The following is a 24,178-nucleotide window of genomic DNA, read 5'->3' as shown; positions in this document are numbered from 1 at the left end:
TACAGTTAATTAGAATGTCAGACTATTTACTCTCAGGTTTGTTCGGTGGTGTTCTTGAAATTAAGTAAAAAGAAGGTACTCAAAGCATAAAGTGTCGTTTCCCTCTAGCAGCTCGTCCATGGGTTCAAAATGTCATGAAGAAAACATCTGTATGCAGTTTTTATACTTTTCTGATGTTTTCATGGGCTTTCTCCAGTCAGATCAGCTACAATTCAAAGCATATACCAAATTATCCCTAGAGTTTTTGTATTATTGTTTGTGTGTGTAAAAAGACCTTACAAAAAGATCTTTTTGGCCCGTGGCTTCACACTTTAGGTTGGCAGGAAGAATGCAGTCAGGCACAGGTGGAACTTCCAACAAGACTACTGGTCTCATGTATTCCACTCAGATTTTTTTTTCCATACTGAAAAAAGACATGTGGATTCCCTGTTGATTTTTTAAACGTGTATTTCAAATCAGTTGTATGAACTGGCCCTAATGCCTCTTTCACACTACCGTATGGCTATTTCAGCGTTTTGCGGTCCGTTTTTCATGGATCCGTTGTTCCGGTTTTTTGTTTCTGTTCCGTTGTGTTTTTCCGTATGGCATATACAGTATACAGTAATTACATAGAAAAAATTGGGCTGGGCATAACATTTTCAATAGATGGTTCAGAAAAAACGGAGCGGATACGGAAGACATACGGATGCATTTCCGTATGTGTTCCATTTTTTTGCGGACCCATTGACTTGAATGGAGCCACGGAACGTGATTTGCGGGCAATAATAGGACATGTTCTATCTTTCAACGGAACAGAAATACGGAAACGGAATGCATACGGAGTACATTCCGTTTTTTTGCGGAACCATTGAAATTAATGGTTCCGTATACGGACCGTATACGGAACGCAAAAAAACGGCCTGCAAAACGGAAACAAAAGACGGTCGTGTGAAAGAGGCCTAAGGAAAACACTTTTCTTGTAGGGTGAGATCAAGGCTGTTTTCAACCCACTTACATGTGAACGAGAACACTAGATTGTAAGGTTCCTCTGTTTACAGGGGAAGATGCGATGGAATACATGCCCAGCTGAACATGTTACTCTGTATATAAAATTAAGATACTCATTAAATTAGTTAATGACATACAAAAAAGTAGAAATAATCTTTTTGCATGTCAACCTATATGTGCAGGGGCATATATAAATGTGTGTTCCAGGGATAAAACGTGTTTCGCTGTTTCCCAGTTACATCAGCAGCTGCTACATAACAGAAGGGATTGAAGTCCTGTTCAGTAGCCAATGTTCCCCATAGCTGTTAATTGAGGCTGTTATATAATATAGCCACCGGGTGGCAGCACACACTACAGAGTGGGATCTCACTTCTCTGAAGCAGCAGCTGCTTCCTGTCAGTTCACATGTAGGGTAAATGCTGGTGTTTTTTCCTGTGCTTTTAGGGAAGAACAGTAAGTAGTGGTTATCATAATTAAAACGTAATTTTATTAATTTATGTTAAAACAGAAACAAAAAGTACCTATTATAACACGAAGTCTCATGTGCGCCTAAGTATGTATACCTTACTATTGGTTAAAGAAGGACCTAGCAGAGGCTGAAAATCTTTATCTACTGGTAGTTGGGATAAAACACTTGAATATGAGTGACTCCTTTAATGAAGACAACTTAAAGGGGTTCTCTGGGTTCAGGGCTGAACCTGGATATGAGCTTTTCTTTATTCTTTTACTATATATGAGTGGAGCATCACAGTATTTCATTGGTCCGATGCTCCCCCTTGCCGTGCTATATCATGCAGTGCAAGGCTCTGTTTACTGCCGGTGATGTCCCGGGCTTCTCCTCTCTATGCTAAGTGTAGACATATACCTAACAGTGGGCCCAGTGACATCACCAGCACAGACGGACAGTTTATAGGATTAACAGGGGAATGTGAGTCTCAGATGCTGCGATCAGCATTGAACGCGGCATTCAAGGGGTTAAATGGCCGGGGGAGGGTGGGGGCAATGTGATCGCCGCTCCCTGTCATTGCACCTGCTGCATACATTAGAAGGCAATTCATAACAAATCAAATTCCTTGATGAAGTTTGGCCGAGCAGCCGAATCAAATTTTTCAAAAATTCGCTCCTCTCTAATTGAGATCTCAAAAAGATTCTTCCTCTGCTAGATCCCCATCAACCTGTTACTAATTTAGCATTAAAACAAAGAGTTAATTAAAGCACCATGACCACTTGGTCCATTTTTCTGTGGAGGGAGCGTGGCCTCCCTCAGCCTAGTAACAACACATAGCTTTCATAAATTTGACTGAAGCTTACACCTCTTAATAAATTAGGCGCATCAATCTTGATACATTCTCTGCTAAGTGTAGTCAGTTAGGCAAGCTGTACATATATAAAAAGTCAACGTGAACCTTTTAAGTGATTTCTGGTGCCCCCAGAGCCTGATATAATAGAGGGATATATAGTGATATACAGTTTTATATCATTTCTGAGTAGAAAGCAGAGTAAATCCTGACAGGACTCTTAGAGGAGACCATGAGAGTCCTGATGACCTCACCCACAAGGAAAATAGATTGGTTCAGGAGCAGCAACACAAACGGCTTATGAAGAGCAGGAATGGTGAATACGCAGCAGCTGGGCAGGGGAACGCAGATCTAATGCGGTCCAATGGCATGTAAAAAGAATGGAGGGCCACAGCAGCGTCTCGCCAGAAAACTTCTTTATTCAGGAACACTCCTCACAACAAGGCATATAAAAAGTAGTTTGCAGCAACGTTTCGGCTAGGAGTAGCCTTTGTCAAGCATGTTAACAAGTTAAAATCACAGCCTATAAGTAGCACATGACAGGCCCACCCACACCGCTAAGCAGCCAATAAGATTCAAATTTATGTATAACACACCTGTGCATGAAATCAATGGGGACCGACATGCTGAAATAGATTAGCCAGCTGTAGAAAAACGTACCTATGTGAGGCCATCATATACATGGCTCCTCCGTCCCTCCAGCGTCCCATGATCAGCAGTGCGCATGTCTGCATACGTCATCGCATGCGCCACCACGCGGCGGCGCGCGTATGACGTGCCCAAGTGAATCCGAATGCATAGTCCACGCCGGACAACTTACATCATCAGGCGGCGGCTGACTAACGTCACAAGGCCACTCCCACCTGGCGTTACGGATTGGAGTATGCATAAGGACTCAAATGGGGCTGTACATGGAGGGCGATCGCACCACTGTAGCACATGAACAGTGTGCAAAAACGCTTGCCAAGGATAACAACAATCAGGCATAGAAAGCGCACTGCCATTAATACTAGCGCAAGGAAGGAACAGGGAGACATGCAAAAACACATGGGCATCACATAGGTACAGCAGGCATAATAAAGAGAACAGGAATCACTAGATATTGGTGACACATAGTATTTTCACTGTGCACAGGTTACCATTGATAAATAATATATCATACACAGGTGTGTGTAGACAAAACTACAATGATAATCATGATGCTATAAAGCGGTGTGATTAAGGCACATAATTAAAAAAACAAAGCAAAAAATACTGTAACAGAGGAGAAATATGAAGTCAGCCATATAAAAAATATATTTCTTGATTAAATCCAGATTTTAGCTGATACCAGCCACATTAAATTCAAGATTTAAACCAAATGGCTGTAGGGATTTCAGTGTGTAGATCCATTTGAGTTCCTTCTTCCTTAATATCACATCCCTGTCACCCCCTCTCCGTAAAGGGCCCACACTGTCAATAACTCTAAAGCGAAGCTGGTTAACAGAATGCCCTGCCTCCACGAAGTGTTTCGCAACAAGCTTATCCATGTTCATCTTGCGTATGGTACTCTTGTGTTTGTTAATACGTTCTCTAATCTCCATAGTGGTCTCTCCCACATAAATAAGGCTGCAGGGGCACTGGATGGCATAAATCACATCCCGTGACCTGCAGGTATAATAGCCCTTGATTTTATATTTTTTCCCACTGTAAGGGTGGGAGAAATATTCACCTTTGAGAACGTTACCACAATTACAGCAAGATAAACATGGATAAGTCCCGTTTTTTCGCGGTGCAAGAAGTTTTTGTGTCGGTGACTGGCCACCTACATCGGATTTAACCAGTCTATCACGGAGACTAGGGTTCCGTCTGTATGCCATCAGCGGCGGGGATTTGAACTCTTCTATATCTGGCAAACCCCGTTGGAGTATATGCCATTCCTTTCTGAGGATATTGGCAATATTGCCGCTATCCCGGCCGAAGATGGACACAAACGGAACCCTAGTCTCAGAGACCGCCTTTTTATATGGCTGACTTCATATTTCTCCTCTGTTACAGTATTTTTTGCTTTGTTTTTTTAATTATGTGCCTTAATCACACCGCTTTATAGCATCATGATTATCATTGTAGTTTTGTCTACACACACCTGTGTATGATATATTATTTATCAATGGTAACCTGTGCACAGTGAAAATACTATGTGTCACCAATATCTAGTGATTCCTGTTCTCTTTATTATGCCTGCTGTACCTATGTGATGCCCATGTGTTTTTGCATGTCTCCCTGTTCCTTCCTTGCGCTAGTATTAATGGCAGTGCGCTTTCTATGCCTGATTGTTGTTATCCTTGGCGAGCGTTTTTTGCACACTGTTCATGTACTACAGTGGTGCGATCGCCCTCCATGTACAGCCCCATTTGAGTCCTTATGCATACTCCAATCCGTAACGCCAGGTGGGAGTGGCCTTGTGACGCTAGTCAGCCGCCGCCTGATGATGTAAGTTGTCCGGCGTGGACTATGCATTCGGATTCACTTGGGCACGTCATACGCGCGCCGCCGCGTGGTGGCGCATGCGATGACGTATGCAGACATGCGCACTGCTGATCATGGGACGCTGGAGGGACGGAGGAGCCATGTATATGATGGCCTCACATAGGTACGTTTTTCTACAGCTGGCTAATCTATTTCAGCATGTCGGTCCCCATTGATTTCATGCACAGGTGTGTTATACATAAATTTGAATCTTATTGGCTGCTTAGCGGTGTGGGTGGGCCTGTCATGTGCTACTTATAGGCTGTGATTTTAACTTGTTAACATGCTTGACAAAGGCTACTCCTAGCCGAAACGTTGCTGCAAACTACTTTTTATATGCCTTGTTGTGAGGAGTGTTCCTGAATAAAGAAGTTTTCTGGCGAGACGCTGCTGTGGCCCTCCATTCTTTTTACTCACCCACAAGGAGTGATTGACAGCTCTCCCTATATCAGTGTGTATGCAGAAGGCTAGCTGTTACTGTTTTGTGTGTTGGCCGGTAACCAGGACTCTTACTTTCTTTTCTAGGAGTCCTGTGGGGATTTGCTCTGCTGTTTATTTTTATTTTTTCAGAATTCCTACTCCAAATAATATAAGCCTATATATTACAGAGCTCAGTTTCTCTCCTTCAATTATAGCTTGCTCTCTGATAAGACAGCAAAAGACACGCGGTGGGATAACTTCAACAGCCCCTTAGATAATACTTTATTTCCTATATTTTGTCTGTTTTATTGCATACCTTTGTAGAAAGCAGCTTTGTCAAATATAATTCCTTTACTTTAAACTTGTGTTTGCCTCTGTTTTCATGATTTTGTAGTTCTATTTCCCCAGATTCAGGCATTTCCTTGAAAGAAAACAGTAAAACAATCTTTGATGTTAGTCTGCACATTTTGCTCTAATGAGTGCAACGGGGTTTTCGTACTAAAAGTATAACAAAAATGCTTCTACATTCTACCTAAAGTTATTCCTGCAGATACCAAAATACTAGATTAAAGCGGTTGTGCTATGAAATCAAGTTATCCCCTATCCACAGGTCTTGGGCGCCTGTATGAATGGAGTGGCAGGTTGAGCAAGCATTCCGCCATTCCATTCATTATCTGTGGGACAGGCGGAGATTGCAAGTACAGCTGCTGCATTCATACTGGTGCACAGGACCACTATTCTGGTGATCGTTGGGGGCCTCAGTGGGCAGACCTCCACTGATCCTGTGGATAGGTAAGGTTTCAACCACTCCCACCAAACAAGAACGATCAAGTTTACATGTGTAAAAAGGCGGGTAGCTTACTATGGGGTGTTATTTCTTACCAGTAATGTGATCATATTTTGAGTTTTGCAGCATTAAAAAAACACAACTAATTTTTTATTTTTATATTAAAATGCACCCAAATATGATTTTGTGTGAACAGGTGTGACTGAATGAGCTCTTAAGGAGAAGCAAAGAACCACAATAGTATGAGAAATACATCTACACCTATTGCAGTGCTGCCCCTGAACTGCAGTCCTATGCAGAGGGGCAGTTTGCTCTGGTTTGTCGTGCTTGTTCATTTCATAAAACGGATTGAAAATGATAGTTTATAGTGACAGTCAGTGACTGAAGGAAACTTTTTTCCTCTGTCTAGTATATGCGAAAGTCATAATTTCGTTATTGCTATTACTGCATGTAATGGTATCACTAGAGAAGCATAGTTCATGTTTTATGCTAATGGGCAGGAGGGACAGTGTTAAATGTAAACTTCATTGATGTTAGTGTGTTTGGTTCAACAGGTTTGATATTGTGATCCGTACAATAAACATCAATAAAACAGCCTAATTACGTACAGACGCAAACGCTCATCTCCTTTTCTGTAAAAGAAAGACTCACCCCCATATGTGACAATCGTAGAGCAAATTTGAGGTGGTGGTGGGGGGGGGGGGGGGGGATTGATAACACGCACAGAGGGTGTCATTTTTTTAAACTACGTTTTTGAACTGTTGCTGCTATGACCACCTCCTGAGGTAGACTATTCTACATATTCAAAGGTCTTAGGCTTCTTCACCATCAGAACTGTGAATCTGTGGAATAGTCTACCTCAGAGGTGGTCACAGCAGTAACAGTAGACAGTTTAAAAAGGTTTACATGAATTCTAAGATGTAAATAACATTAATGCTTATGAAAATGGGTTGAATTCTGGCTTCTCACTCCCTTCCATTAATTCACATCCCTACCCATACCGTGGTTTAAATTGATAGATGGATGTGTTTTTTCAGCTATACTATGTAACTATATCTTCATCAGAGGCTCCAAGATCTGTTGAAGCTGTTGGGATCCATCTGTTGGCATTGATTTCTGTCATTTGGCAGAAACTCCATGTCACGATGCGGTGTTCTGGGAAGCGGGGACAGCAGGGGCGCGCTCGTGTCATCAGCGTGCCCAGCGTTGCCCGTTCCCATGACAACCGCAATAGGGCTGAGCGCCGAGCTGATCACTCGGCGCTCGGCTGCATCAGAACTCATGAGTCATGTGACGCTGGCACGTCACATGACTCCACCAGCGCTCTATTTAAACAGGCAATCTGCTGGCCATAGATTGCCTGTTATTTAGGTCCTTCCTGCATGATACTCATCTGGTTTGTTTGTTCCTGCTTGGGTTCCGATTTCCCGTCCGTCTCATCCTCTGGTCTTGGCGTGCTCTCCTCGTTTGACTTCGGCTTGTCCTGACGATTCTCTGCTTGCTCCTCCGGTACCTTTTCTGCTCTCTTGGTTTTGACGCGGCTTGTTTGACCTTTCTGTTTATGTGTGGTTTGTCTTCCCTGCACTATCCTAGCTAAGGATTTGTCGACCAGTTGTCCCTTGTCGCTAGGACTTGCGAGGCAAGTAGGCGGGACAGGGGTGAGGGTGGAGTTCAGTGGCCACTACCCTACCCTCTGTGTGTGTGTGACACTCCATTCCTATTATTTTCACTGTTCTACTCCAATAATGGAGCAGTACAACGGTGGGACAATGTACAGTTACACAGTGAAAGGAGGATCTATACCACTCCTCCTCTGCCTGCAGCTTGTCAGCACTACCCCTACTGCCTGTCCTCTCCTGCTCCTCCTGAGAACACAGCTGCCTGGAGAGGATTGCTTCCACCTCACATATCTCAGGTTGTATAACAGCTAGAGATATGAGTCTTGTTTTTCCTGGATAGGACAGGTCATATTTTACTCTCAAAAGCCTATTTAAGGGGTGTGTCCGAATACTACTTGCATGACCTTTTACTTTTATCATTGTTGGACTATATATATGAAATTATTACTGGAATACTTTTCTCACTTTTTCAAATTGTGCTTTTCTGCTGTCAGTTCATGTTTCACAGTTATATTGTTGACATCACACTTTCTAGGTGCTAAGCTGGAGGCTTTAATGTAAGCCCAACCAGTATTCAAATGGTTTGAGCTGTTATTACCTTCACACTGCGAGAACTTTCTTGGTCATTAGTGGCAAATATTACAATACAATACTATACCCAGAAAAAAACAATATGGGGCAATACAAGTAATTTTCCAAGATAAAGGCAATACACGGTGGTGTATGCTACTTTTCTGGTGTGTGTTAAAATAAAGATAGATCACTTTTTAGGGGTATGTACCCCTCTCCCATAGAATACAATAACCACATATTTTTTCTTCTACATAAGAACATTGAAATCAGACAGACATTCTGCAAACCTTTATTTTTTGGCCTAACATAACCACACATTATTAATAATATAATGTATAACTATATATACTTACCAAATGACAATAATGGTCCCTGGAATATTCCATATCTAAACAAAAATACACAGAAGGCATTTAGGTAAATGTTGAGAGGTTTATCATAGTTTGAATATGGATGACAGATTGCATATATGACATTTTCATCTTCATGATGTCTAAGGGTACTTTCACACTTGCGTTTTTCTTTTCCTGCACTGAGTTCCGTCAAAAGGGCTCAATGCTGGAAAATAACTGATCAGGTATATCCCCATGCATTCTGAATGGAGAGCATTACGTTCAGGATGCATCAGGAGGTCTTCAGTTCAGTCATTTTGACTGATCAGGCAAAAGATAAAACCACAGCATGCTACGGTTTTATCTCCGGCCCAAAAAACTGAAGACTTGCCTGAATGCCGGATCCGGCATTTTTTTTCTCTATAGGAATGTATTAGTGCCGAATCCGGCATTCAAAATACCGGAATGCTGGATCCATCCTTCCGGTCTGCGCATGCTGGATCTGTTTTGCCAGAAAGACTGATCCGGCATTTCAATGCATTTTTCTGACTGATCAGGCATTTTTAAGACTGATCAGGATCCTAATCAGTCTTACAAATGCCATCATTTGGCATACGTTTTGCCAGATCGGGCAGGCAGTTCCGGCGACGGAACTGCTTGCCAGATCACTCTGCCGCAAGTGTGAAAGTAGCCTTAAGCTATATGCTCAATTGCAATATATCACTGTAGTGCTGCCATCATATGCCAACATAACATGCACTGTGTGTATTCTCATTGATAAATTATGGAAGGTAAAATAATTTCCTAAATAAATTTCAAAATTTGTATTAACATGTTGGTGATCAGTTTAGAGGTGTTGTCCGAGATTAGCAAAAATTTAATCACAGGCAAGGGATGGTGTAAAATAACAAAATAAGCATGACTTACCTGCCAAATCTCCCACTGCTCCAGTACGATTCTAGTCCTCTGAACGTTTTTTGTTTACAGGGCTGCAGCTTTGATAGCATGTCAAAAGCATGTGGCCACTGCAGGCAATCACTGGTCGCATAGGCAGTCATTGATTGCAGCAGTCACATGTTGTTGTAAACAAAGACCGATGGGAATTACTGAAACAGAAGCGCTTGAGCTGCAAGCGATTCAGCAGGTAAGAAATACTTATTTTGATATGTTACACCTTTTACAGCTTGTGCCCCAATTAAAAAAATCTCATCTCAATTAAAAAAGCTCATCTCAGACAACTCCTTTAGGCCTCTTTCACACTACCGTTTTTATTTTTGCATTTTGTGGGCCGTTTTTTGCGTTCCGTATACGGAACCATTCATTTCAATGGTTCAGTGAAAAAAACTTTATGTACTCCGTATGCATTCCGTTTCTGTATTTCCATTCCGTTGAAAGATAGAACATGTCCTATTATTGCCCGCAAATCACATTCCGTGGCTCCATTCAAGTCAATGGGTCCGCAAAAAAAACTGAACACATATGGAAATGCATCCGTATGTCTTCCGTATCCGTTCCGTTTTTGCGGAACCATCTATTGAAAATGTTATGCCCAGCACAATTTTTTCTGTGTAATTACTGTATACTGTATATGCCATACGGAAAAACGGAATGGAAACGGAAACACAATGGAAACAAAAAAACTGAACAACGGACCGCAAAACACTGAAATAGCCATACGGTAGTGTGAAAGAGGCCTTAACTTCACCGTTTGGAGTATACTAGCTTGGTCTAGTATTGCTTGTATCAGGACATTCCAGAGGAAGTGACTATTGAGAAACCCAGTAATTTCCTCCACAAATGTCTTAGTTCTTTGTGTTTTGTGCATAGCTGCAGCCGCTTATCATGCTGCCATAGCCTGTTTGTAGGTCTGTGTGTGTGACTTCTGCTCTGTGGTCATATTGTGTAGCCTGCTTGCTGTCATGCAAAGTTTGCATTTAGTGTTTAGCTACTAGCTGTCCTTTTCCAATTTTCTTAGGCTAGATCATGTTCGTCTCTAAACTTTGAAATTATAAAATGATTTGCATGAATAACAGAGAATTAGCAAATTAATGCTGGGGCTGTAGGCAGCCTTTTTGTTGCCAGGGGTAAAAAATAAGATGGTGTTACACTTACAGTACAGACCAAAAGTTTGGACACACCTTCTCATTCAAAGAGTTTTCTTTATTTTCATGACTATGAAAATTGTAGATTCACACTGAAGGCATCAAAACTATGAATTAACACATGTGGAATTATATACATAACAAAAAAGTGTGAAACAACTGAAAATATGTCATATTCTAGGTTCTTCAAAGTAGCCACCTTTTGCTTTGATTACTGCTTTGCACACTCTTGGCATTCTCTTGATGAGCTTCAAGAGGTAGTCAACTGAAATGGTTTTCACTTCACAGGTGTGCCCTGTCAGGTTTAATAAGTGGGATTTCTTGCCTTATAAATGAGGTTGGGACCATCAGTTGCGTTGTGGAGAAGTCAGGTGGATACACAGCTGATAGTCCTACTGAATAGACTGTTAGAATTTGTATTATGGCAAAAAAAAAAGCAGCTCAGTAAAGAAAAACTAGTGGCCATCAATACTTTAAGAAATGAAGGTCAATCAGTCCGAAAAATTGGGAAAACTTTGAAAGTGTCCCCAAGTGCAGTCACAAAAACCATCAAGTACTACAAAGAAACTGGCTCACATGCGGACCGCCCCGGGAAAGGAAGACCAAAAGTCACCTCTGCTGAGGAGGATAAGTTCATCCGAGTCACCAGCCTCAGAAATTGCAGGTTAACAGCAGCTCAGATTAGAGACCAGGTCAATGCCACACAGAGTTCTAGCAGCAGACACATCTCTAGAACAACTGTTAAGAGGAGACTGTGTGAATCAGGCCTTCATGGTAGAATATCTGCTAGGAAACCACTGCTAAGGACAGGTAACAAGCAGAAGAGACTTGTTTGGGCTAAAGAACACAAGGAATGGACATTAGACCAGTGGAAATCTGTGCTTTGGTCTGATGAGTCCAAATTTCAGATCTTTGGTTCCAACCACTGTGTCTTTGTGCGACGCAGAAAAGGTGAACGGATGGACTCTACATTCCTGGTTCCCACCGTGAAGCATGGAGGAGGAGGTGTGATGGTGTGTGGGTGCTTTGCTGGTGACACTGTTGGGGATTTATTCAAAATTGAAGGCATACTGAACCAGCATGGCTACCACAGTACCTTGCAGCGGCATGCTATTCCATCCGGTTTGCGTTTAGTTGGACCATCATTTATTTTTCAACAGGACAATGACCCCAAACACACCTCCAGGCTGTGTAAGAGCTATTTGACCATGAAGGAGAGTGATGGGGTGCTGCGCCAGATGACCTGGCCTCCACAGTCACCGGACCTGAACCCAATCGAGATTGTTTGGGGTGAGCTGGACCGCAGAGTGAAGGCAAAAGTGCTAAGCATCTCTGGGAACTCCTTCAAGACTGTTGGAAGACCATTTCAGGTGACTACCTCTTGAAGCTCATCAAGAGAATGCCAAGAGTGTGCAAAGCAGTAATCAAAGCAAAAGGTGGCTACTTTGAAGAACCTAGAATATGACATATTTTCAGTTGTTTCACACTTTTTTGTTATGTATATAATTCCACATGTGTTAATTCATAGTTTTGATGCCTTAAGTGTGAATCTACAATTTTCATAGTCATAAAAATAAAGAAAACTCTTTGAATGAGAAGGTGTGTCCAAACTTTTGGTCTGTACTGTATGTCTTAGGCTACTTTCACTCTTGCATTTGGTGCGGATCCGTCACGCATCTGCACAGACGGATCTGTTCAAATAATACAACCGTCTGCATCCGTTCAGAACGGATCTGTTTGTATTATCTTTAGCATAGCCAAGACAAATCCGTCTTGAACACCATTGAAGGTCAATGGAGGACGGATCCGTTTTCTATTGTGCCAGATTGTGTCATAGAAAACGGATCCGTCCCCATTGACTTACATTGTGTGCCAGGACGGATCTGTTTGGCTCAGTTTCGTCAGAAGAATACCAAAACGTTGCAAGCAGCGTTTTGGTGTCCGCCTCCTGAGCGGAATGGAGACTGATCGGAGGCAAACTGATGCATTCTGAGCTTATTTTCCATTCAGAATGCACTAGGGCAAAACTGATCCATTTTGGATCGCTTGTGAGATCCCTGAACGGATCTCGCTAACAGAAAGCCAAAACGCCAGTGTGAAAGTAGCCTTAATTGGGGTAGAGAAAGTGCAAAGATTGAGTGCGTATCTGTGAAAATGTTGCTCTGTGTACAGTACTTGTAGTCAGTGAACTTCCTCCTTTGCAGTTTTCACTTCATCTCATTAGTTTACCTTATACAAAATGCTTATAATTATCATTCTATGTATTCAGACAGTAAACGTAAGATGTAGCACAATGCGATGCATGCAGAGTGTCTCGGACAGCTTCTCAATATATGTTACTTCCTTTTTTATTTTGTTAGTATGAACACCTGCATGTTTTGCTTTAGATTCACCATATTAGGGGTTCTAAAACCTTACCAAGGGGGTTGTGGGTTTTTCTGAAACATTTAATGCTAAATAATCATATCATAATGATACAGTATGCTAGGCTTAGGAGTTTACACTAGGGAAAATGCATCTATTTTGCATACATTTCTAATTTAATAAATTTTTCTTTATAATTGATATTACTGCCATAGCAATTTATGTAGATAGTTGAATTTTCAAAATAGTTATATGGATTTTTAGAATTTCTTAGTATTTAGTATGTCTGCCTTTCTTAAAGATAGTATAGAGTAAAGCAGCGTTATTTTAATGTTCCATACTATTCTGTTTTAAGAATGTTTAGTGAAGTATCATGTGCATTTACAGAGTGCTTTTCTTTCTTGCTTTTTAAATATTCGCTCCTCATTGGAAATTATCCATGTAATGGATGTTCAGGTGACTGTAGGCGGTCTTTGGTGGTCTGCAATATTTTCTCTTTAAGGACCAATTTTTAATATTGCAATGCACATATTGTGGGCTAAAAATTCTAATTTTCCAAAATGAAACGATATTTATTAAAACGTTTCAATTGCTTGTCCTCTGCAACTGATACTTTTTTACATATATTATATTACTGGCTGCTTTGTCCCTTTTCCAGGGAAAACTAAGGAGGAGCTGCCTAGTAGCTTATCTTTGCACTGGAGCTCAGACAAACTGATTTAAAGAGAGCGTGTCTCCTCGAAATGCAATGTATTCTGCGGTCAGCATATATATTATTAAAGAGCTGGGGGAGCTGAACAGATTGATATATAATTAAGTGGGAACAATTCTGTGAAACTTGTAATTTATATATTTATATCTCTGCTTTTTATTAACTTAAGACCACCCCTGTGTACAACTATCAGTGACTGAAAGCTATCCCTGTATACACACTTACACATAGAATGCTCTCAATTACTGATAAGATGTCAACCCTGTACAGCTATAAGTAACTGACAGCTATGCTTTTATGCACACACACACAGAGAATGCTATCATTCTTTTCATAATCCTGCACTGTGTACAGCTATCAGTTACTGACAGCAGTCTCTGTATACACATGCAGGGATTGCTATCAATCACAGATAACACCTCCCCATGTACAACTATCAGTGACTGACAAGCTATCTCTGTATACACACTTACACAGAGAATGCTATCAATCAGTTATAACACCTTCGCTGTGTACGACTATCAGTGAATAACAGCTATCTCTGTATACACACTTGCACAGAGAATACTATCAATCACTGATAATATGTCCCCCGTGTACAGCTATCAGTGACTGACCTTATGCAGGGAATGCCATCAATCACTGAAAAGATATCTCCTGTGTGCAGCTATCAGTGATTGACAGATATCTTTCTATACATACGCACACAGAGAAAGCGATCAATCACAGATAACACTTCCCCATGTACAACTTTCAGTGATTGACAGCGCTCTCTGTATACACACTTACACAGAGAATGCTATCAATCACTGATAGTCACTTATAGTTGTACACAGGGGAGGTGCTAACAGCTCTCTCTGTATACATATGGGGGAGATTTATCAAGACTAGGGATTTCTGCACCTGTCTTGATATCCCCTGTGCTGCTGGAGGATGCTCCAAATTTATGATGAGGTGAATGCCTCATCATAAATTAGGCACATCCTCCTGCAGTCTGTGCGCCTAACCAGAAATCTACAACAGCTGAGGGCCGCTGTTACTCTTTCCCACCCTAGCCAAGCCCCATTCTACAACAGCTGAGGGCCGCTGTTACTCTTTCCCACCCTAGCCACGCCCCATAAAAAAAAAAGTGAGGACGGCAAAAAAGAGGAGATGCGACCATTTTTTTAAACGTCACAGTTAAAAAAAGGAACAGGTGTGACTTTTTAACTCCACTTTTCAAGCACACAGGGAATGATAACTCTCCCCCATAGAATGATATCAATCACTGATAACACCTCACCTGTATACAGCTATCAGTGAGTGACAGCTATCTATGTACAGTCGTGGCCAAAAGTTTTGAGAATTACACAAATATTAGTTTTCACAAAGTTTGCTGCTAAACTCCTTTTAGATCTTTGTTTCAGTTGTTTCTGTGATGTAGTGAAATATAATTACATGCACTTCATACGTTTCAAAGGCTTTTATCGACAATTACATGACATTTATGCAAAGAGTCAGTATTTGCAGTGTTGGCCCTTCTTTTTCAGGACCTCTGCAATTCGACTGGGCATGCTCTCAATCAACTTCTGGGCCAATTCCTGACTGATAGCAACCCATTCTTTCATAATCACTTCTTGGAGTTTGTCAGAATTAGTGGGTTTTTGTTTGTCCATTCGCCTCTTGAGGATTGACCACAAGTTCTCAATGGGATTAAGATCTGGGGAGTTTCCAGGCCATGGACCAAAAATGTCAATGTTTTGGTCCCCGGGCCACTTAGTTATCACTTTTGCCTTATGGCATGGTGCTCCATCGTGCTGGAAAATGCATTGTTCTTCATCAAACTGTTGTTGGATGGTTGGAAGAAGTTGCTGTTGGAGGGTGTTTTGGTACCATTCTTTATTCATGGCTGTGTTTTTGGGCAAAATTGTGAGTGAGCCCACTCCCTTGGATGAGCAGCAACCCCATACATGGTCTCAGGATGCTTTACTGTTGGCATGACACAGGACTGATGGTAGCGCTCACCTTTTCTTCTCCGGACAAGCCTTTTTCCTGATGCCCCAAACAATCGGAAAGACTTCATTGGAGAATATGACTTTGCCCCAGTCCTCAGCAGTCCATTCACCATATTTTCTGCAGAAGATCAATCTGTCCCTGATGTTTTTTTTTTTTTTTTTTTAGAGAAGTGGCTTCTTTGGTGCCCTTCTTGACACCAGGCCATCTTCCAAATGTCTTCGCCTCACTGTGCGTGCAGATGCGCTCACACCTGCCTGCTGCCATTCTTGAGCAAGCTCTGCACTGGTGGCACTCCGATCCCGCAGCTGAATCCTCTTTAGGAGACGATCCTGGCGCTTGCTGGACTTTCTTGGACGCCCTAAAGCCTTCTTAACAAAAATTGAACATCTTTCCTTGAAGTTCTTGAGGATCCTATAAATTGTTGATTGAGGTGCAATCTTAGTAGCCACAATATCCTTGCCTGTGAAGCCATTTTTATGCAACGCAATGATGGCTGCACGTGTTCCTTTGCAGGTCACCGTGGTTAACAATGGAAGAACAATGATTTCAAGCATCACCCTCCTTTTAACAGGTCAAGTCTGCCATTTTAACCCACTCAGCCTGACATAATGATCTCCAGCCTTGTGCTCGTCAACATTCTCACCTGAGTTAACAAAACGATTACTGAAATAATCTCAGCAGGTCCTTTAATGACAGCAATGAAATGCAGTGGAAAGTTTTTTTGGGGATTAAGTTAATTTTCATGGCAAAGAAGGACTATGCAATTCATTGATCACTCTTCATAACATTCTGGAGTATATGCAAATTGCTATTATAAAAACGTAAGCAGCAACTTTTCCAATTTCCAATATTTATGTAATTCTCAAAACTTTTGGCCACGACTGTACTGTACAGTACACATTTACACAGAGATTGCCATCAATCACTGATAACACCTTCCCTGTGTGCAACTATCAATGACTGACAGCAATCTATGTATACACACTTACAAGGTGTCCATGGCCTTTAATTTTTTATTTTTATTTTTAACAAAGAATGGAGTGGCACTGTTCTTTTACCATGGTGTGGTCAATTAGGTACAGAACTCCAGACTTGAATTTCCTACTACAATTTTTTGTTTCACTGTTGTCAGGGGCGATGCTAGGGTCTAAAGACATCTATGGCATGAGCCCCCGTGAAGCCACGCCCCCACCCCTTGAAGCCACGCCCTCATCACCACCGGGGGGGGGTCTTCACAGTAGTTATTAACCCCTTTTAGCAGTCCCCCCTTCAGTGAATAGAGGACTGCTGAAAGGGGTTAATAACTACAGTGAAGGGCCTAGCCGTCTGGGCAACCCCACAGATCATCCTAACCTATGGTCAGCCTAATTTAAAATTTAGCAAACTCCCCAACTATAAACTAATCACAGATTGTGCTGCAGGGATGCCAGAATCAGTTGTAATCTGTGAAGGAACCCATCAACAAGTGTCGCAAGTTGGAACCCGTCAACTCCCCTTGTACTTGTTCTGCTACCTGGAGGCTGCGCGGGCATGAATTCAGAATTTCAGTCACTTCTGTCCGCAATTCTGTTCTGTGACACGTGATCCTGCGAGACCCGTGACCTCTCACGGCGGGTCTCGCTGGATCATGCGAACAGAACAGAATTGCGACCGAAGTGACGGAAATTCTGAACTCATGCCCGCTCAGCCTGCAAGTAGTAGAACAAGTAAAAGGGGGGTTGGAGGATGATCTGTGGGATTGCCCAGACGGCTAGGAATAGCCTAATAAAATAAAATAAAAATCCCACCAGCATAAACATTCAGGCCACTGGAAAAAACATCCGGGGCTCCAGCCCCAAATGTTTTGACCCAACGACGCCCCTGACTGTTGTACTGATATTCTGTGGTATCAATCTCTCTTCTGTTTGTTTCCTTACATAAATCCTTTCTGCCATAAATTTCATTTGAGATTTTCAACAAGCACACTTACAGCAACATAGACAATGCCTTCGGAAAGTCTTCAGACTCTTTCACATTTTGTTATATAATGGCTTTGTGCTAAAATTAAACTAAATTAAAGTTTTCATCCCCCCAGCATGATGCTGCCACCACCATGTGTCACTGTAGGGATGGTATTGGGGAGGCAATGAGCAGTTTCTGGCTTCCTCCATAACGCTGTGAATTGAGGCCAAAAGATTTCAATCTTGATTTCATCAGACTAGAGGATCTTCTTTCTCAGTCGGAGAGTCCTTTAGGAGCAAATTTCAGGCAGCGTTCAAGTGTCTTTTACTGAGGAGTAAAGCTCAGATTGGTGGAGTGCTGCAGTAATGGTTGACCTTCTGGAAGTTTCTCTCATCTGCATTTTTTGGCGCTCAGCCAGAGTGACCATAGGGTTCTTGGTCACTGTTCTTACCAAGGCCCTTCTCTCCTGATTACTTAGTTTGGTGGGGTGGCCAGCTCTATGAAAAGTCCTGATTATTCCAAACTTCTTCAATTTAAGAATTATGGGGGCCACTGAACTTTCAGTGGAGCAGAATTTTTTTTTATACCCTTCTACAGATCTGTGCCATTTCAAGGGAAATGGCAAAAAAGTCCAAATGGATCCAGTGAGTAAAATCAATGATTCTTTATTTCTTCATAAAAAAAACTATGTATAAACAAGTAATCCTCCTGCATAAAATCAATGCGTTTCAACCATAAAACAGGTCTTCTTCATGGAATTATAGCATAAAGTATTCAGATACAGGCATATAACTACTTTTTAAGCAAAAAAGGGGGGGATAAAATCTATTGAAAATGTTAAGGAAAGCCTGCGGTACAGGTGTAGGGTAAAATGTAGATAATATTAACTCTTGAAGTCCATGCCTGTGGCTGAAGACTGACTTGCACTAAAAAAGAGTAAATCATATAATGACACGAAACAATCATATATTAATAATGTAATAAAATATCTGTATGATAATTCATTCCATAAGGGTGAGCTGTGTTTAAGGTAAAAATCCCAAAAGCTTCTCTCTCCAATAATAATTTTTTGAAGCTGCCCCCTCGCTTGTATAATTTAACTTTTTCTACACCAATTAAACTGAGGGACGCAACCTTACTATTATGTTGTTCCAAAAAGTGTTTAGATGCGCCAGAGATGTTACGATTTTTATTTTTGTTGGTGATAGCATTCAGCTGCTCAAGAAAACGCACCTTCAGTTTTCTGGTTGTACTGCCTATGTAAGCTAAAGTGCATAGTGTGCACATAATCATATATATGATGCCTTTTGTGTTGCAGTTATATGCCTGTATCTGAATACTTTATACTATAAATCCATGAAGAAGACCTGTTTTATGGTTGAAACGTGTTGATTTTATGCAGGAGGATTACTTGTTTATACATTGCTGGGCTTTGTTCTATTTACAAAGTTCAAGAGAAATGTCATAGCAAAGAGTCTGAATGCTTATATCCGTGCAAAATTTTAGTTTACCTCATTAATAATTTATTAGCAATTTCTAAAATTCTGTTTTCTGTTTCTCATTATGGGGTATTGAGTGCAGATTGGGAAAACTAGATTTTTATTTCTTACTTTAGCAAAAGGCCGTAACATGAACATGAAAAAGTTAACCGGTCTGAAGACTTTTCAAATGCATTGTAAGGCGTCCTGCACGCGAATGTATTCGTTCCGTTCCGTGCATTGGGTCGGCATCCGTCCGTTCCACAAAAAAAGATAGAGCAAGTTCTAGCTTTTAGCGGAACGGAAGTACCGAATGGAACCCCACGGAAGCACTCCGTAGTGCTTCTGAAGTGTTCCGTTCCATGCTTCCGTTCTGTATCTCCGGATTTGCGGACTCATTCAAGTCAATGGGTCCGCATCCGAGATGCGGAATGCACACGAAACGGTATTGCATCTCCCGCAAATGCAGGGACACCTACGGTCGTGTGCAGAAGGCCTGAGGCTGAAAACACTAATAATGGAACAAAGAATTTATTCTCAAGAATCAGTCCACCGCAGTCTGAAAGATGTACAGTAATTATTACATTACCTGGTAGGTCACCATTTTTTTTCACAATGAGTTTAATTGTTGCGCCATTATCAATCTAGAAAAAATTGTCAAGATCATGAACAATTAATTATTTAACAGTGGTAATGTAAAAAATCTAACTGATTTTATTCTATATAACTGGAGTTTGATTGCAGTAAGGTCAACTTCACAAGAACATATTACAGGTCCATGCAATATTTTTTTGAGGAAACGGTTTCCTAATCTCACAGGACAGGATCTCAACCAACATCTCTACTGTTCTATAGGGTGAACCTAGGATTATGTCCCTAGCTGCATAATGTAAATAAAATGAAAACATAATTTCAGGAATATAATAATGTATACTTATATTCCTAGTAATGTATCTGTGGTTCATGAGCGCTATCTCTGTCAGTCCCATAAAGGTGAATGGAGCAGTGGTCCATACTGTTTCATTCACACGGGAAATCGGGTACATTACAGCAGTCGGACCTGCCCAGCAATCAATCACTTATCCTGTGTAGGTGCATTTACATGTGGAGATAATTTATAAAAATAGAGAAAAATCTACCAATGATGAGCAACCGAACAGTTGCTTCATATAGAGTCAATGAGAGAAAAATAAGACACATAATGATTGTTCTTGTTTATACAGTAGATTATTCACACATACTAATGTACTCTTTTTGGGGTTTATTGAATATAAATTGGCCAAACAGTTGAATAATTTCAGAATGTATCTTTATAAGTGTCAGCGTCCCTTTTTGTATTACAGAGCTCCATAGCTGGTTCTTCCATTCAAGTAACATTAAAATGACTGCCTGCAACCATCACTATGGGGAGCTCATACCATAAGACTGTACATAGCAATAATAAATCAAGCTTCAGTAGTCACTTAAAGGCCTCTTGCACACAAACATTTTTTTTTCTGTTTCTGTTCCGTTTTTTGCAGTCCGTATATGGAACCATTCATTTTAATGGATCCGCAAAAAAAAAGAAAGGTACTCCGTATGCCTTCCGTTTCCATATTTCCGTTCCATTCAAACATATAACATGTCCTATTATTGTCCGCATAATGGACGAGGATAGTACTGTTCTATTAGGGGCAAGATGCTCCGGTCCACAAAAAACGGAATGCACACGGAATGCATCCGTATTTTTTGGCGAATCCGTTTTTTTGCAGACCGCAAAATAAATAAAAAAAGACATACGGTCGTGTGCAAGAGGCCAAACTCTAATGTTGTACAGAGAAAACAATAGCAACTGTGACAGCAGTGGTTAGACAGAGGGATGGGCCCTTTTATAAAAATATAAAAATATTTTACCCAAAGGGCAAATGGCAAAACAGGAAAAAACGTACAAATGGCAGATTATTTTGGTCGCTTCACTTGCAACAGAAAAATAAATAGAAATTGATCAAAAAGTCGTATACACCCCAGAATGGAATCAATGAAAAGTACAGATGGTTCTTAAAAAAATGGCACACAGCTCCATACCTACAAAAAAGTTACAGGGTCAAAATATGGTACGAAAAAATAAAACTGATTTTTTTCTAGTTTTTTTTTTTTCAAGATTCTTTCTGACCTGGAGGATGAAAGTAACTGGTCCCACTACATCATATATGATATGAAATAGTGGTATTGGAAAAAACAAGCCCTCGTGTGAACGAAAAAAAAAAAAAAGGTTTGGCTCTGGGAAGGCAGGGAGCGCAAAACGAAAATGCAAAAACAAAAAAACTCTGGGGTAAAAAGGGTTAAAAACATTTTAAAATAGGAATCCGAAGTCGGCTTTGGTACTGACGGGTACGTCAGTACTGAAGCAGACTTCGGATTTCTATTAAACTGAGCACATATTTTAATGCTGTACACGGAAACGTCCAAAAAGTTTTTTAACAAATCGACTTCGGATCTATAATCTGAAGCTCGATTTGCTCAACCCTAGTGACAGCCAGTGTGCACTGAAAATACTTGTATGGTCTCCCTGCAAGTGCATGTAACCCCATCCGGAAGTTTACAAGCCGGGGGCTGGAAGGAGCACAGACCGGCCCACAGCTCTGAAATGGACTGGAGGGGAAATAGGTGATTGCATTTCTGCTTTGTACAGTACTGGCCAAGTTACCCCTTTAACGGGTTAAACAAATGTTGATACTATTTATGCCAGTTATTTTTTATATGGCCCTTCAGTTTGTACCACTTTAAATACATTTGTTGAAAACAGTGACTTAGAAGTGACCTTTTTGTATATAATTACCTGATAATGTTTTATGGTGTTTAACTTTTTGATGTTACCGTCCATCATTACATTAGAAGAATCTATGTCTGAGAGCTCCTTAAATGTCTGACCGTGGTGAAGCTCTGGTAATAGAAGTGAAACAAAGTTACAGAAAAACTACAGACGTGCGACCATTCTTCTATAGTTAGATTTTGTAGAAATAAAGTATAGAGCATTAGCAGCCTAAGGCTACTTTCACATCTGTGTTTTTGCTGTCTGGTTTTGAGATTCGGCAGGGGTCCTCAAAACCACAGTAAAATGCATCAGTTCACATAATACAACTGGCTATATCTGTTCAGAACGGATCCGGTTATATTATATCAAAATGAAACCGGATCCGGCGCCCATTGACTTAGAATGGTTTTAGCTGCCATATCTGGCTTGTCGAGTTTCCCATGCTGGACACAAAAAGCGGTTATGTGCCCGATCACAGAACGGAATGCATTCTGATCCACTTTGTTCCGGTTTGTTCACCCCATTGACAATGAATGGGGACAAAACTGAAGAGTTTTTCTCCAGTTTTGAGAGCCTGTGCCAGATCCCAAAACCTGAAAGGAAAACATATGTGAAAGTAGCCTTAATAAAGCAGTTTATTACCTCATGACTCAATGCTGGTACACCAGGTGTGGAGTAACAGCAGTGGGACACTGAAGGGAATTTATAATGTCCTGCACTCCAGAATTCTGGTGTCAAAGAGTTGCAAAATATGGTTTTATGACTTTTTGGCCTTATTTGTGCACTCCACTCGATGCCACTCAACTTAAACCACTCAAAAAGTCACAAAAATGGTTGCAATCTTACTCCAGTATAGGCAACGAGCAGCACTGCAACGCAAGAATCTGCACAGCAACCAACTCCCACCACCTTCACCGGGACCTGGAGTGTGTGTACAAAACAGCGGTATAGGTGCTCAGCGATGTTAGCGTAGTAAATGGCAGTAAATATAGAAAAAAGTTTGTGGAACTCACCACTGGAAATCTTCTTTATTCCAAAAAAAATATTAAAAGCGTCATTGCGGTACAGGATGCAGAGTACATGGAAAGGTGATGGCACTACCATTGGGCCTTGCTTGGGTGCACCCACGTCATGCTGTTAACCATTTCATTGCCACCACACTAAAAACAGCAATGCAGTTCATTCAAACGAGGCCTCATGCACATGACCGTTGTTGTGTCCCGTGTCCGTTGTTCTGTTTTCCGTGATTTTCTGCGGACCCATTGACTTTCAATGGGTCAGTGGAAAACTCTGCTAATGCACCGTTTGTCATCCGCGTCCGTGATCCGTGTTTGCAGTCCATGAAAAAAATATGACCTGTCCTATTTTTTTTCACGGACAACGGTTCGCGGACCCATTCAAGTCAATGGGTCCGTGAAAAAACACGGATGCACACAAGATTGTCATCCGCGTCTGTTTTTTTCCTATCATTTGCATGGCAAACTAAACTTAGATTTTTTTTTTACTTTCCTTCATGTTTGGAGATCCTCCAAAAATAAAGGAAGACACAAGGAAACAAAAACAGAAACGGATCGCGGAACAACAGAACCCCTTTTTGCGGACCGCAAAAAAATACTGTAGTGTGCATGAGGCCAGAGAGTCATTTACAGGGATATAAGCACTTGAGGGAGATGCAGGGTTAGGTGAATTGGTGGAAGGACAACCGATCATCTCTTTCAGAAGAAGTAAAACCATTTAAGATGTACTAGTTAGGAGCAGATATACCAGACCACATACTACCTGGTTGGATAGAATGGCTCCTAGAGGTACCTTCAAACGTGGGCATTGTTCATATTGTCACTTTAATTGCGGCTTCAGGCAGATGAATATGGGAGGTGTTGATTAGGTAGTAAATGACTTTATAAACTGCAGAACAAAGTATTTGGTATATGCTATTTTCTGCCCATGCAATTATTTCTATATTGGAAAGACGATTTGCGGTCTGTATGAAAGATTTAGAGAACATCTGAGATCAATCTCTAAGGGGCGAGGCACACCTCGACTTATTGAGCATGTAAAAAACATGCGTAATGGAGATGCACACATACTTTGGTTTGCAGGCCTGCAGATCGTACACACTTTGGGCGCAGGGGGTGAGGGACACAAAGAATTGCTTAGGAAGGAAGCAATATTAATTATCAAAATTAATGTGATGGTTCCTTCAGGTCTTAATGATAGAAATGCCACCTTTGAATGAATTGAATTGCTGTTTTTAGTGTGATGGTAATG

At 41.1% G+C, this 24,178-nt stretch overlaps 1 protein-coding gene across 1 annotated transcript in view; it reads right to left on the bottom strand.

Moving 5' to 3' along the window:
- Positions 1-24,178, bottom strand: part of PLXNC1 (plexin C1) — a 131,945-nt gene that overhangs the window by 12,598 nt on the left and 95,169 nt on the right. The window contains 4 exon segments of the mRNA XM_044280514.1: positions 5,530-5,634; positions 8,546-8,580; positions 19,706-19,760; positions 21,935-22,038. Coding sequence (XP_044136449.1) covers positions 5,530-5,634; positions 8,546-8,580; positions 19,706-19,760; positions 21,935-22,038 — 299 coding nt within the window.

The sequence above is a fragment of the Bufo gargarizans genome, chromosome 2 (assembly GCF_014858855.1).
Source record: "Bufo gargarizans isolate SCDJY-AF-19 chromosome 2, ASM1485885v1, whole genome shotgun sequence".
NCBI lineage: Eukaryota > Metazoa > Chordata > Amphibia > Anura > Bufonidae > Bufo > Bufo gargarizans.
Note: the sequence above shows the minus strand (reverse complement) of the source record. Positions and strands in the feature narration are given on the sequence as shown.